This window comes from Chiloscyllium plagiosum, unplaced genomic scaffold (genome assembly GCF_037043375.1).
Source record: "Chiloscyllium plagiosum isolate Xiang-an unplaced genomic scaffold, Cpla_swu_hap1 HiC_scaffold_39, whole genome shotgun sequence".
NCBI lineage: Eukaryota > Metazoa > Chordata > Chondrichthyes > Orectolobiformes > Hemiscylliidae > Chiloscyllium > Chiloscyllium plagiosum.
This window is the reverse complement of record NW_028270177.1, coordinates 33346416-33362009: the sequence shown is the minus strand read 5'-3', so window position 1 is coordinate 33362009 and position 15594 is coordinate 33346416. Positions and strand designations below refer to the sequence as shown.

Sequence of the window (15594 nt, the reverse complement as noted above, 5' to 3'; positions counted from 1 at the left end):
GAAATAACCTTTAGCTGTTGTAGCTGAGTTACCCCATGCATGGAATGATTATCGATTTGTTCAAAATTAGATGAATGCAGGCAGTTGCAAGATGGGATACAGACTTTACATGTGTAAATATATGAAGTCTGAAATATAGCAGATACACACATGACAGACTGGCAAGGTTAGCAAAGTGATTGTTATTTATAGAAGCTAATATTGACTTCAACAGTTCCAATTGCAATGGAGGCAGCTGCTTTCTGCCAGTCTACAGAAAGCAGATTTATCAGCATGAACCCTGATAGCTGACTCATAATGTGCTAGGCTTTCAGAATATGTTCTATAATAAAGAACTTCAAGCTAAATGTCTTACTTCTATTTTTACAGAGATTCAAAAATTTAATGATTACATCAATTGAAAAGATGTCATTATGAATTCATTCTCCAATTAAAAAGTTACATTTTCAAAATTAGTTAAGGTCAATTGTTTGTAGAGCAAGGTGAGCCAATTATATTGTCTGAAAACTTTTGCCCTTCGTAACTTTTTTTTAGTCAGGAGTCCAAAGCATACATCCTGCGATGTATCATGGAGGACATGTCTTGCTGCTAATCAGTGTAATGAGATTAGTCTCACCCATTATTCAGCCATTCCCGATGGAGAAGGGGGCACCTCTGCTTTGCTGAAACAATTTCAATAGGGAACACAACTGTATCTAAATATTTCACACTGACACTGGGACAATGCCAGACTATTATTATCAGTCAATGAAGGTCATTCATTGAAGCTTATCATCTTAAATTACATATTTGATTTGAGGCCTGTGAGGAGTGAATGGATGCAACACAAGACTATTCATTAGCAAAATGTAAAATCACAGAAACCTACAGTACAGAATGAAGTCATTTGGCCTGTTCTGACTTTGAAATAGCAGCCATGCTTAACCTCACACTCCATCTTTGATCATAAATCTACAAGATGCTCAAGGCCCTGCCCAAATATCTTTTAAAGACATTTATATATGACTGCATTATATTTTTACATATTCCTAGAAGGAATCACAAACTGCTTGGTTAGCCCATGCCTTTCCAAATGTCCGATTATACTGCCATTAATGATTTCCATAACTTTCCCACCACTGATAGGGACTGGCTGGCCAGTATTTTCCTGGCTTAGCCCGCTCCCTTTTCTTTGTACATTAGTCAAATATTAGCACCCCTCCAGGCCTAGGCTGTATCCAATGAGGATTAAATTGCCTCTGCTTTCAGTGGGCTGTGTTCCATCTGGACCCAATGATTTACCAACTTTCAGCAACGCTAATCTCTTTAGTAAGTATTACTCTGTCCATAGCTTCTCTGTTCTTTTGTGAAGATGAAGACAGATGCAAAGTACTTTAGCCATGCCTACTGCCTCGGCATGGGACAATTTTGCCTGGGGCCTTCAATGGGCTTTAGCTAACCATTTATATTTCAGACTTAGACATCATTTCAGGCTTCAATTTAGTTTTACCTGCTGATCTTTCTCTCAACTTCCGTGTATCTGATATTCAAACATTCCATTCCCTCCTATACTTTGCATATCTACAGATGTGTATTGTAACACCCCTGAACAGATTGATTACAAATACCTATTTCTATTGTTCAATGCATTCCTTTCATTTTGTTATTTGGAAGACAACATGTTAAATTTAAACATTAAAAATCCACTGATACATAATGTATTTATATCACAAAGAAATAACAAAAGTCAATTCTTTGAGAAATTGAATTTACTAAAAATGTTTCATTTTAAATATCATATTGTTTCCTTGTTTAGTTTTTCTAGCTTTTATTAAACTTTTTGCTTCTGTTAAGTCTTCTTGAATGCATTGTAAGTCATAAATATCCTGAAGATCACCATTGCTCTGTAACTGGTTAAAAGAGTCAGAGGCAATCATTGTGGGCATCCCTTTAAACATTTTTAAACATTTTAAACTTTCACATCCCTTTAAACATTTTGTTTTCTCATTCATTCATTCACTGGTTAAGCCTAATTGCCCCAGAGGAGAGTTAAGAGTCAACCACATGGGTCTGGAGTCACAAGTTGGCCAGTCCAGATAAGCAAGACAGATTTCCTTCCCTGAAGGGCATTAGAGAACCAGTTGGATTTTTACTGACAATTGACAATGGTTTTAACAATACCAGTTAACAATTGGTAAACCCTCCAGGCAATTTTGATAAACACACTTAAGGTTCAGGTAGCCACTAGCCACCAAGTTATGCAGCTTAAAATGTTACCAAGCTGGCTGAGCTAGTAATCTTACATGTCACAGCCTTCCTTCCATTTTCCATTAAGCAAGAGGGCAACATTTACCTCAGTCAGTGGCCTTGGCATTCTCTCCAAAGCAAATTCAAAGTGACATACTTCACAGTGATTGGAACAGGAAGCTGCAAGCCATTGCTCCAGACAACTGCGATGAACTGTCCCCAGAGTCCCAGCACACTCGCATGGTGAGAGAAGGTTCTCTTTATCACTCGGTTCATGGCAAATTCTACAGATTGGAATATCACTGTGGAAAGTGGAAGGAATAAAACAACAACTGTGACATTTTATTCAAGACTTCAGTTTTACGGTCTATTTGTTAAGAGCATTGAATAAGAACCCAGGGGGCAAAATAAACCCAGTCAATATTGTGAGCCGTACACATTGGTCGCCATCTCTTGTCTACTTCAAAATGGAGGGCCAATGTGAACAGTACATTCAATTCAGAGTATTAATGCTTTCCACTAGTCTTTTCTATTCTGTATGGGAAGACATCTTTTCCACTAACTGCTCAACTATCTTCAAGGGCGAAGTCATTCTAGAGCAAAACAGGAGTTCATGACTGTAAAACTGGCTGCACGCTACTCCCACTTTAACGGCAAAACTCATGGATCATTATGTAAAACTAGCTGTCTATTCAGTAGAACCTTTTCTATGCTACTGTCCAAGAACAATTTCCTTCCCCTTCAAAAAGTATGTTTATAATGTGATGAATTTCTATTCATTTGAAACTGTACTAAAATCATAACTTTGAATCTCTTGATAAAATCATGGGTTCGGCTTCAAGCGGGGAACTGCATTCAATTCTGGACGGCGTACTTTAGGAAGAATGTTAAGGCTATTGAGTCGAGGCACAGGAGATTTACTGGAACAGCACTAGGGATAAGGAACCTCACTTATAAGGAGACAGGCAAACCTGGATCATTCTCTGTTAAGGAGAGAAGGATAGGGGAAGATTTAACAAGGGCTTCAAAGTTAGAGGAGTTTGTTCTTGCAGGAAGGTTGAATCTGTTTCCATTGCAGAAAATGGGGGAAAAAAGAGAGGAAGATATAATCTGGAATGGATTTTCTGTAAGGGAAATGGAAGCAGATTCAATACAATTTTCAAAATGGCACTGGACATATATTTGCAAGGGGAAAAACAATAGCCAGTTTCTGCACAGGTTAGTGAGACCAACTGAGAGTCTTCCTGCTACAGGAAAGTTGTGGTTAAACTTCAGAGGGTTTAGAAAAGATTTACAAGGATTTTGCCAGGGTGGGGGAAGCTGAATAAGGCTGGGGCTGTTTTCTCTGGAGCGTTGTAGGCTGTAAGGTGACCTTATAGAAGTTCATAAAACCACAAGAGACACGGATAGGATAAATAGACAAGGCTTTTCCCCAGGGTAGAGGTGTCCAAAACTAGTCAGCATAAATTTAAAAAGATAAAAACAACGACCCCAGATGCTGGAAACCAGATTCTGGATTAGAGTGGTGCTGGAAAAGCACAGCAGTTCAGGCAGCATCTGAGGAGCTGTGCTTTTCCAGCACCACTCTAATCAAGCATAGATTTAAGGTGAGAGGGAAAAGATTTAAAAGGGATTGAAGGGGCAACTGTTTCACGCAGAAGGTGGTGTGTGTATGGAAAGAGCTGCCAGAGGAGGTGGAGGTGACTGGTACAATTATAACACTTAAAAGGCATCTGGACGGGTACATGAATAGGAAGGATTTAGAGGACTATGGGCCAAATGCTGGCAAATGGGACTAGATTAAATTTAGGATATCTGGTTGGCATGGATAAATTAGACCGAAGGGTCTGTTTCCATGCTGTAAAACTCTAAGATTCTACGATAGATTGTTTTAAATGCTGATACATACACAATGGGCCAAATGGTCTCCACCTCATGTGGGGATTCACTGACGTCAAATGGTTTTGCAAAATACCTAGGGAATAGGGATTATCCAGTTTCATGGGGTCTTTAAACTAAACACATAGCATAGGGGGTTCAATGGGTTTTTGCATTAACTGCTCATGCTGGATCTAACGTCATTTTTTGGGAATGTAGTTGGGTAAGCACAAAAATGGACTTGAGGTCACGGTCAAAGAATGAGCAACAAACTTGTCAGTGATGCCCACATCCCACCAATAGATTTTAAGAAAGTGAGGGAGGGGTTGTAGGTGAATGTTGGTAGATTATCTGAACATAGGTTTTCTTCGCTGAAACCTCTCCTTTTCTCAGCCAACATCAGATGCTTTCACTTGACAGCTATCAGGAACAGATCCACATTTTATTTCTTAAAAAACCATTGCCTCTGAAAGGATCAGTTAATGCAGTACAGAGCAGTGAGGTTACACCGAGGTTATGAATGTTGTTTTGGGTTCAGTGTCACCAACTTGGCTATTCACCATATTCATGCCCCTCATGATTTCATAAACTTGTATAAGGTTACCCCTCAGCCTCCAATGCTCCAGGTTCGATTCCACTCTCAGGTGACTGTCTGTGTGGAGTTTGTACATTCTCCTTATGGGCCTACATGGGTGTTCTCCAGGTACTCTGGTTTATCCCACAGTCCAAAGATGTGCAGGTTAGGTGGACTGGCCATGCTAAATTGCCCATAGTGTCCAAGGATGTGTCAGTTAAATAGGTTAGCAATGGGAATAAAGGGAGAGGGTAGGGAGCTGGTGTCAATGCAATGCTCTTTGGAGGGTTGGTGTAGACTTGATGGGCCAAATGGCCTGTTTCCACACAGTACGGATTCTGTGAAATTGGTAGGCATTTTCCACTTGCTCAGTCTGAGCGTACGTAGTGACAATAGGAACTAACCTAGCAGTACTGTTAGCTGTGACCACTGATGACAGCAGATGTCCATCACTGCCTGAACCCTCCATCACATATTGTGGCTTCTGTACATTCTCTGTCAGCAGGTTGATAGATCAGGCATTCAGTGAATTGTAACACGCATTGTTCAACTGACATTCTGTGGCCTGTAAGTTATGAGCCTTCATGGTAACTGGGTGCCAAAAGCATTTGTCCAATATGTAACACTTCCTTCTATTCCAAATGAAGACACTGAAGTCATCAATGTAGTATCCACCTTAAAGGGGGAGAAAACACAAATCATTTGTTTTGTGTATATAAAGCCAAACATGTATATGCACATTCTATTCAACAAAATAGAACATTAGCAACCATTTACATAGCTCTTCCTTTCAGCTGTAAAACGTCCCAAGCCTTCATAGACATGAAAAATTGCTACTATGCCAAAGATGGATATAATGGCAGATCAACAAAACCTTGGTCAAAGAGATACATTTTAAGGGTCTTCTCAAACAATTTGAGAGACGTGGCAAGATGGAAAAGTTTAGAGGAGAATTTCAGAGTTAGAGCTTAAATCAGCTGAAGAAATGGCTGCAAACAATGGGGTGGGGGGAGTGAAAGATGCACGAGAGGCTAGCATAGGAAGCGCACAGAGATCTCAAAAAGAGCAGAGAAGGTTACAGAGAGATGGTGAGGGATGAAGCCACAGACAGATTGGAGGCTATGATGATGAGGAGCTTTAAATCAAAAAGTGCTGATGGATGGGGAGCCAAATGTAAGTCAGCAAGTGAAGTGGGGATGGGTTAAGGAGAGTTAGTTAGGATATTAGCTGGGGAGAATTGGAATGAGCATATGTTTATGGAGCATAAGTGAGAGGCGGATCAGGATGACAATGGAACGGTACAGTCAAAAGAATAGCAAACATATGGAAGAAAGAAGGCAAAGACTGATTAGAGATAGTCAACATGGCTTTGTGCATGAAAAATCTTGTCTCACTAACTCAATTCAGTTTTTTGAAGAAGTAACGAAGAGGATTGATGAGGGCAGAGTGGTTGATATGATCTATATGGACTTCAGTAAGGCATTCAACAAGGTTCCTCCTGGTAGACTGGTTAGCAAGGTTACGTCACACAGAATACAGGAAGAGCTAGCCATGTGGATACAGAACTAGCTTGAAGGTAGAAGACAGAGGGTGGTGGTAGAGGGTTGCTTTTCAGATTGGAGGCCTGTGACCAGCGGTGTGCCACAAGGATCAGTGCTGGGTCCACTGCTTTTTTGTCATTTATATAAATGATTTGGATGTGAGCATAGGACATATGGTTAGTAAGTTTGCAGACGACAATAAAATTGGAGGTGTAATGGACAGCAAATGAGGTTACTTCAGAGTACAATGGGAACTTGATCAAATGGGCCAATGGACAAAGGAATGGCAGATGAGTTTAATTTATATAAGTGTGAAGTGCTGCATTTTGGGAAAGCAAATCTTAGCAGGATTTATACACTTAATGGTAAGGTCCTAGGGAGTGTTGCTGAACAAAGAGACCTTGGAGTGCAAGTTCATAGTTTCTTGAAAATAGATTCACAGGTAGATAGGATAGTGAAGAAGGCGTTTGTAGAACCTGTCTTGGAAGTGGACAGTGTTGGTGATGGAGATGGCTGAGAGTTAGAAGCTCAGTTCAGGGTCAACTGTGATCATTCTGGTTTAAGTAAGGCAGCATGTCAGTTAAAGAGAATGCTTTTGATTTTGTCAATGATTAATTCAGTCTGGAGTCATATACAGGCCAGACCTGGTAAGGATGGCTGTTTCCTTCCTTTTTCCAACAATCAACATTAGACTTTTGATTCCAGATTTTATTTTTATTGAATTCAAATTCCACCGTTTACCATGGCAGGATTTGAACTTGGGTCCCTGAACATTACTAGGTCTATGGATTAACAGTCTAGCAATATTACCACTCGGCCATTGCTGCCCCTTACTTCAGCTCACTCATGACTTGATATCAGGCAGGCAGTACACTAAGATTGCAAGAGGTGGTTGTGAGGCAGAGCTGTGTCTCTTTAGTATAACTATGTAAATTGCAGTGATTTTTCCAAAATGTGAATAAGGAGCTACATAAGGAAAGGTCAGAGGTACATTATTGGGAGATTCCAGAAACAGTGCTGATAGTCACTCAGGAAGGAAAACAAAAGGAATCTGTACCAAATTAGAAAGCATCATGTGCACAAAGGCAAATTGTGTGGGCAGCAGTTTAGTGGGAATGGGATTGAGATAAAGCAAACATATTTAAGCATGACAATCTTTGACACTTGCAAATTGATTGAAGAAGCCAGCATCACGGTATGTCCTCTTAATTTTGTGGATTGTGGTGTGAATCACACATCTTCAGCTTCACTTACCATTACCTTTGGGTGAAAATATATCGTGGATAATTTGCCAAATGAACAAGTGAAATGGCCAAGGTAAAATAGGAAGGTGGCAAGAGTTGTCTGAGCTCATCCAGAGTAAATATACAATAACTGCCAACTCTGTCTTCTCCTGAACACAATGCGGTGACACCCAAACTAGACTTAGTATGTTTGGATAGATTTGAGCTCAGATGCGTTACCTTCACAAATTTGGTGCATTCACTGTTAAGACTCACTTGAGCAATTGGGTTCCCAAGACTGAATGAGAGATAATATTAAGACAAATGCATGGAGAACTTTGAAAATTGCACCAAAATGAACCAGGTGCTTGATTGGTACCAAATCCACCATAATCCAACTTGGTGTTCTGTAGCAGCAATGTCTACTATCTGAAAGATGCACTACAGAAATTCACTAAGAGTCCTCAGACAGCTCCTTCCAATCCCACGACTACTACTAGCTAGAATGACAAAGGCAGCAGATACATTGGAGCACCACGACCTATAAGCTCCCCTTCAATCCACCAAACATCCTGACTCAGAAATATGTCACTGTTCCTTCATTGTTGCTGGGTAATAAATCCTGGAACTCCCTCCCTAAAGGCATTGCAGTTCAAGAAGGAAGCTCACACCACCTTCTCAAAGGCACCTAGAGCTGGGCAATAAATACTGCCCTAGCAATGACACCCATGGCCCACAAATGAATAAAAAAGTCAATTGTTCAATTTCTAGCCTACATAACAATCCTCCAAACGTTCAAGAAATATTCAATTAACCCGAATGCAATATTTTGGATCAAAACTGAACATTTCTGATAGAAATATATTCAGAAAATCTTTACTATACATGGTGACAGAATAAAGGATGATCTAATAATTATTACTGACATTGTGATCTCATCACCTCTTAGGCATTGTTACTGATTGATCCTTGGATGCTGTGTTTTCACAAGCACAGAAAAAAAGGCAATTTTCTCCTCTCAAGTAATGTTTTGGATAGCAAAGGGACTGTAAAGCTATTTTTCTTTAAGCAATTCTAAAAGTGAAGTATAATCATTGCCAACACAGTAAGGTGCTCCAGAAATGTTAATCTTGACTTAATATTCCACTTGTTGTTCGAGTACTACCTTCCAGCTGGAAACGTGAACACTGTCTCACCTCTCGATACCTAGTACAGCTCCAAGATTAATCACACAGCTCTGTATCTGCCAAAGTGCTCCCTATCAGTTCCAGTTATGCTTCAGGGCTTGAGCTCCTCATTTCCAAGATTACGATAACTGCTCTTTCCCATCAATGAGTCTCCAGACAGTACCAGATCTATTCCAACTTTCCTTGCTACCAATTTCTTGTCAAAATAAATAATACAATAAAAAGAGAAGAAGAATTTGAGGCCTGGATAAGGGGCAGCCCTACTGTTCTGAAAAAAAAAAGTTTTTGAGGCTTTGTCCTAAATCGTACAGTCAAAATTGAAACTTCAGCTGGGAGATGCACATCAGGATACTGTGGAACTCGTGATGCAGAGATGTGCATTGTAATTGTCCAGGAAGTATAAACTTCCAATAGGCTTATATCTGTTGTCTGGCACCCTCTGAAAATCTCCTTGACACTGAACTCAAAGCTGAGATTTGGTGTAACTCAACAGATTAGCTAACTTAAATCAAACTGGGCACCACAGTAGACCATCGCAATCATACCATCAAACCCCCACCCCCAGAAACCAAGCCTGATTCTAATCTTCCATCATCACCAAGTTCTGAGGTTGGGCTTGAATCCAGAGAGTCCCCTGCTTCAGAGACAAAAGGGCTAGCTACTTTGCCAAAATTTGAAGATTATAATAGCTGGCACCAAATGGAGCTAGAAGGGATTATATTTATGAATTATTGAAACATTTTGTAGGGATTAATAATGCATTACTCTCTACCATTTTCAAAATGCTGACATTTCTAATTATAAAACTTTCCAACAAAAGTTTTATCTGTGGCAGTAAAAAGTGCTAACAGTGCTTGCTACGTTTTGGCCTGTATGGTATTTCTTGTATTGGAATTGGTTCCTACATGTCAGGCATTATTTCAAGGAACAGCGGGGGTATTCTAACCTGGCCATTACTTCTCCCTCTCCAACATTCCTTAAACAGTATATTGACAATATCGGAGTTCTGCTGCCAGGAACCCTCCATAAATATCTCTGAGACTTGGGAGAGATGTGCAGGTCACATTGTTTTGTTATATGCAAAATTTCTCTATTTTTTTTTTACAGTGACCACACTTCAAGAAAAGCACCTTGGAGATTTCCAAGATTGTGAAAGCTGCCAAAATACAAACTTTTCTTTCTTTCCTGCAAAACAGATTCATAGTACCAGTCAAGGCAATGGTCAGCACTCTCACTATATGCTTAGTTTCTGCTTCTAAGCAGGTCCCACATATCTTATTGAATCAGGGAATGAAACACCATGGAAAGAGGTAATTTCCTGCTCTGCTTCCATTGCTCACCAAATACTTTCCTTCAAGTATTTATCCAATTCCCTTCAGAAAATTATTATTGAATCTGCTTCTACTATCCAATTAAGGTAACGCAATCCAGTCTTGGAAACATTGGCATGTTATCTCTGGTTCCTTTGCCAATTCTCTTAAATCCTTTTTCTGCCACTGGGAAAGGGGTTTGCTGCATTTATTCTATCAATAACCCTTCATGATTTTTAAACACCATTTTTAATCCCGTCCTTAATCTTCTCTGCTCCAAGTGCAACCAGCTTCATCACTTTAGGTTAGATTAGATTCCCTACAGTGTGGAAACAAGCCCTTTGGCCCACCAAGTCCACACCGACCCTCCGAAGAGTAACCCACCCAGACCCATTCCCCTACATTTACCCCTGCACCTAACACTATGGGCAATTTAGCATGGCCAATTCATCTAACCTGCACATTTTTGGACTGTGGGAGGAAACCAGAGCACCCGGAGGAGACCCATACAAACACGGGGAGAACGTGCAAACTCCACACAGATAGTTGCCTGAGGCGGGAATTGAACCCGGGTCCCTGGTGCTATGAGGCAGCAGTGCTAACCATTGAGCCACCTTGCCGCACTTTGCTACACAACTATTTCCACGCATGATAAACATACTGACAACGGAATTCTGTGCTGACTAAACATCATTCCTTAAAATTTATTGATTAATACAGACCAGAGACATTAACAGCTCAAAAAACCTGATATTGCACCTAAGGCAATGAAAAATTGTCAGTGATCTATATTTGATAATCTCACTATAGAAAATCCAGTTATATACAAATTGTATGGAATGTGGCTGCAAATATATAATCTAGAGTATGCTTTTGTTATCAGTATAACAATACCACTAAACATCAGAATCCTTGATTCACACTGGCAAATTCTGTTTGTTATTGTTAAGGCATCAATTTCAGACACCTACCTTTGGCAAAATCTCTTTTCTCCAATAAATTTTGATAATTCACAGAGAGAAAAAAAATCGCAGTTGCACACTACTTCATATGACACATCATCTGGTAGGACCCAAAATAATTATTACATTATTCTGTGTATAGGTCTCTCCTGTAATACATGTTTTGTCAACACGATTTGGCTGTAATGCGATTGGTGAATTGGGGAATGTTTTTTAAAAACACTAACTCCCATTGGCTATTAAGCAATTCCATCCCTGGTTACCTTTAGTCCACTCTTGGTGTTTACTTTAGGTCAAGTAAAACAGGTTGGATGACGGGGAATGTTCTTTTCTGACCTTATTGTTGATGTTTTAGTGGATGTTTTTAGAAATTATTGCAGGAGAAAAGATTTGGATTTCAAGATTCGTCTCATTCTGAAAGTTTTCTGAAAACATCAAAGTGCTATTTCTACCTCCAATCTCTCTCAGACCAGGGTACAATAGCAGCTTTTAAAGCTTATTATTTAAGGCGCACATTCAGGAAGCTGATTGCAGCTACTGACGGGGATAATGAGGACGGTGTTCTTCAATTTTGGAAGAGCTTTAACATTAAGAATCCTACTGATGTCATTGTAGAGGTCTGGGGTGATGTCAGTAAGGACTGCTTGCATGCAGTTTGGCAGAAGCTGCTCCGAGATTTTCTTCATGATTTTAAAGGCGTTGAACCATCAAAGGAGCTCCCAGCAATCAAAGAACATTGTGTCGCTCTTGCAAAGCAAGTTGGATTTGAAGAAGTAGAGACTGACCTACAACAACTTGTTACTGCGAGGGAAATTGAAGCGCAAGATGAAGATGATGAAGACCTTGATGCAGCACCCATGAGAGCTTTCCACTTGTCTTTTGTCTTCTATCCTGAGGGAAGTTGAGAAGCAGTTGCAGCTCTTAGAAGGCGATGAATAATATGGCAGGGGACTGGGAACCAGAAGAGAAGGCTAGTAGACTGTGAGGTGGAAACAAGAGACTGTAAGGATCATGAATTTAGCATTTCCAAGGTAGGTAGAGAGCAGATGAACGCAAAGGAACTGGTGATCTAAAGTGCATATACTTTAATGCAAGGAGTATAGTGGATAAGGCAGATGGACTTAGGGTTTGGGTTGGTGCCTGGGAGTATATTGCAATCACAGATACTTGGTTGAAGGAAGGGTATGATTGGCAACTAAATGTTCCAAGATATAGATGCTTCATTCAGGACAGGGAGGGAAGTAAAGCAGGGGGAGGAGTTGCTTTGCTGGTCAGGGATGATATCACAGCTATGCTAAAGGAGGACACTTATGGAGGACTTGAGCAGTGAGGCATTATGGGTAGAACTGAGAAATAAGATGAGTGCAGTTACATTGTTGGGACTGTATTACAGGCTTCCCAACAGTGAGCATGAGGTAGAAGGATAAATAAACAGATTATGGAAAGATGTAGAGGCAACAGGGTGGTGGTGATGGAAGATTTTAATTTTCCCAACATTTACTGGGATACACTTTGCGTCAGAGGTCCGGATGCAGCAGAATTTGCATGAAGCAGCCAGGAAAGTTTTCTAGAGCAGTATGTCATTAGTCCAACTCAGGAGAGGGCCATATTGGACCTGGTGTTGGGGAATGAGCCAGGCCAGGTGGTAGAAGTTGCAGTGGGGGATTTCTGTGGGAATAGTGACCATAATTCTATAAGTTTTAGAATACTCAGACAATAATGAGAGTGGTCCTCAGGGAAGAATACTAAACTGGGCCAAGGCCAATTATATCAAAATTTGGCAAGAGCTGGGAAACGTGGATTGGGGCAGCTATTTAAAGGGAAGTCCAAATTTCATATGTGGGAGGCTTTCAAAGATAGATTGAAAATAATGCAGGATAGGTATGTCCCTTTGAAAACAAGGGATAGGAAAGGCAAGATTCATGAACCATGGATGACAGGAGAAATCACGTGATGAGCCAAGAGGAAAAGGGAAGCATACATAAGGTCCAGGCAGCTAAGAACAGAATGGGTCTTGAAGGAATATCGGGAGAATAGGACCAATCTTTAATGAGGAATCAAGCGAGCTAAAAGGGGTCATACAATAACTTTTATTTCATTAAGGAGAATCCAAAGGCCTTTTATTCATTCATAAGAAGCAAGAGGGCAACTAGACAAAGGGTTGGTCCACTAAAGGCTAAGGAAGGAAGGTTATGTGTCGAACCTGAGATAATGGGTGAAATTCTCAGTGATTAATTTGCATCAATGTTCACTGAGGAGACGGACATGATGAATGTTGAGATTAGAGGTAGAAGTTTGATTAATCTGGATCACATTGACATAAGGAGGAAAGATGTGTTGGGTAGGCTAAAGGATATTAAGGTGGACAAATCCCCAGGACCGGATGGGATCTCTCCCAGGTTGCTGAGGAAGGCGAGAGAGGAAATAGCTGGGGCACTGACAGATATCTGTGTGGCATCCTTAAACACAGGTGAAGTGTCAGAGGACTGGAGAGTTACTAATGTTGTCCCCCTGTACAAGAAGGTATTAGGGATATTCCAGGTAACTACAGACCAGTGAGCCTGACGTCAGTGGTGGGAAAGTTGCTAGAGAATGTACTGAGGGATAGAGTCTATTTATATTTGGAAAAGAATGGGCTTATCAATGATAGACAACATGGTTTTGTACGGGGGAGATCGTGCCTTACCAACTTAATAAAGTTCTTTGAGGAAGTGACCAAGTTGATAGATGGAGGAAGGGCTGTAGATGTCATATACATGGACTTAGTAAGGCATTTGATAAGGTTCCCCACAGTAAACTAATGGAAAAAGTGAAGTCATATGCTGTACAGGGTGTTCTGTTTAGGTGGATAAAGACTGGTTGAGCAACAGCAGACAGAGAGTAGTAGTTGTAGGGAATTTCTCGAAGTGGAGAAAGGTGACCAGTGGTGTTCCACAGGGATCAGTGCTGGGGCCACTGTTGTTTGTGATATACATAAATGATCGGGAAGAGGGCATTGGTGGTTTGATCAGTACGTTTGCAGATAACACGAAGATTGACGGAGTAGCGGAAAGCCTGTGGGACTGTCAAAGAACACAGGAGAATATAGATAGAGTGGAGAGGTGGGCAGAGAAGTGGCAGATGGAGTTCAATCCAGGCAAATGTGAGGTGATGCATTTTGGGAGGTCTAATTCTAGAGCAAGCTATACTATAAATGGAAGAGCCTTGGGAAAAGTTGATGAGCAGAGAAATCTGGGAGTTCAGGTCCATTGTACCCTGAAGGTGGCTGCACAGTTGGATAGAGTGGTCAAGAAGGCATATGATATACTTGCCGTCATCAGACGGGTTATTAAGTATAAGAACTGGCAGGTCATATTAAAATTGTACAAGACTTTGGTTTGGCCGCATTTAAGAATACTGTGTACAGTTCTGGTTACCACATTACCAAAAGGGTGTGGATGCTTTGGAGAGTGTGCAGAAGTGGTTTACGAGGATGTTGCCTGGTATGGAAGTTGCTAGCTATGAGAAGAGGTTGAGTAGGTTAGGATTGTTTTCATTAGAAAAAAGGAGATTGGGGGAGGGGGATCTGATTGAGGTCTACTAAAATAATAAAGGGTATAGAAAGGGTGGATAGAGACAAGTTTTTTTTCCCCAGGGGGATGCATTCAATAACAAGAGGTCATGCGTTCAAGGTGAGAGGAGACAAGCTTAAGGGGGATACATGCGGAAAATACTTTACACAGAGGGTGGCAGGTGTCTGGAAGGCGTTGCCAGCAGAAGTAATAGAGGCAGGCATGGTAGATTCATTTAAGGTGTGTCTAGACAGATGCATGAATAGGTGGGAAGCAAAGGGATACAGATGCTTAGGAGTTGGGCAATAGGTTTAGTTAGTGGATTTGGATTGGCACAGGCTTGGAGGGCCAAAGGACCGCTTCCTGGGCTGTTAATGTTTTTTGTTCTTCTTTGTTCTTTGACTACAAAGCAGAACGCAGCAGGATAGCAGCAAAAATGAGATGCCTTTTTTAAGCCAACCCCCAAGAAACAGTCTAAAGACAATGAAGTAGGAGAAAGTGAGGACTGCAGATGCCAGAGACCAGAGTTGAAAAGTGTGGTGCTGGAAAAGCGCAGCAGGCCAGGCAGCATCCGAGAAGCAGGAGAATCGACCTTTCGGGCATATGCCCTTCTTCAGGAATGGTGTGCCAAGCGGGCTGAGATAAAGGGTGGGGGGGGGGAAATACAATAGGTGGAAGGAGGTGAGGGTGAGGGTGATAGGCCGGAGAGGGGGTGGGGGCGGAGAGGGCGGTAAGAAGATTGCAGGTCAAGAGGGTGGGTGCTGAATCCGGGGGATGGGACTGAGATAAGGTGGGGGGAGGGGAAATGAGGAAGCTGGAGAAATCTACATTCATCCCTTGTGGTTGGAGGGTTCCTAGGTGGAAGATGAGGCGCTCTTCCTCCATTCCTAGGTGGAAGATGAACGCCTCATCTTCCGCCAAGGAACCCTCCAACCACACGGGATGAATGTAGATTTCTCCAGCTTCCTCATTTCCCCTCCCCCCACCTTATCTCAGTCCCATCCCCCGGATTCAGCACCCGCCCTCTTGACCTGCAATCTTCTTCCCGACCTCTCCGCTCCCACCCCCTCTCCGGCCTATCACCCTCACTTCCTTCCACCTATCATATTCCCAGCGCCCCTCCCCCAAATCCCCCTCCCCCC

General features: G+C 41.4%; 1 protein-coding gene across 1 annotated transcript in view; it reads right to left on the bottom strand.

The window, feature by feature from the left end:
- Positions 1-15594, bottom strand: part of marchf3 (membrane associated ring-CH-type finger 3) — an 81778-nt gene that overhangs the window by 59088 nt on the left and 7096 nt on the right. The window contains exons 2-3 of the mRNA XM_043677596.2: positions 5083-5353; positions 2333-2528 (exon numbers count right to left, since the gene is read on the bottom strand). Coding sequence (XP_043533531.2) covers positions 2333-2528; positions 5083-5147 — 261 coding nt within the window. The 5' untranslated portion in view covers positions 5148-5353. The remainder of the gene's footprint in view (positions 1-2332; positions 2529-5082; positions 5354-15594) is intronic.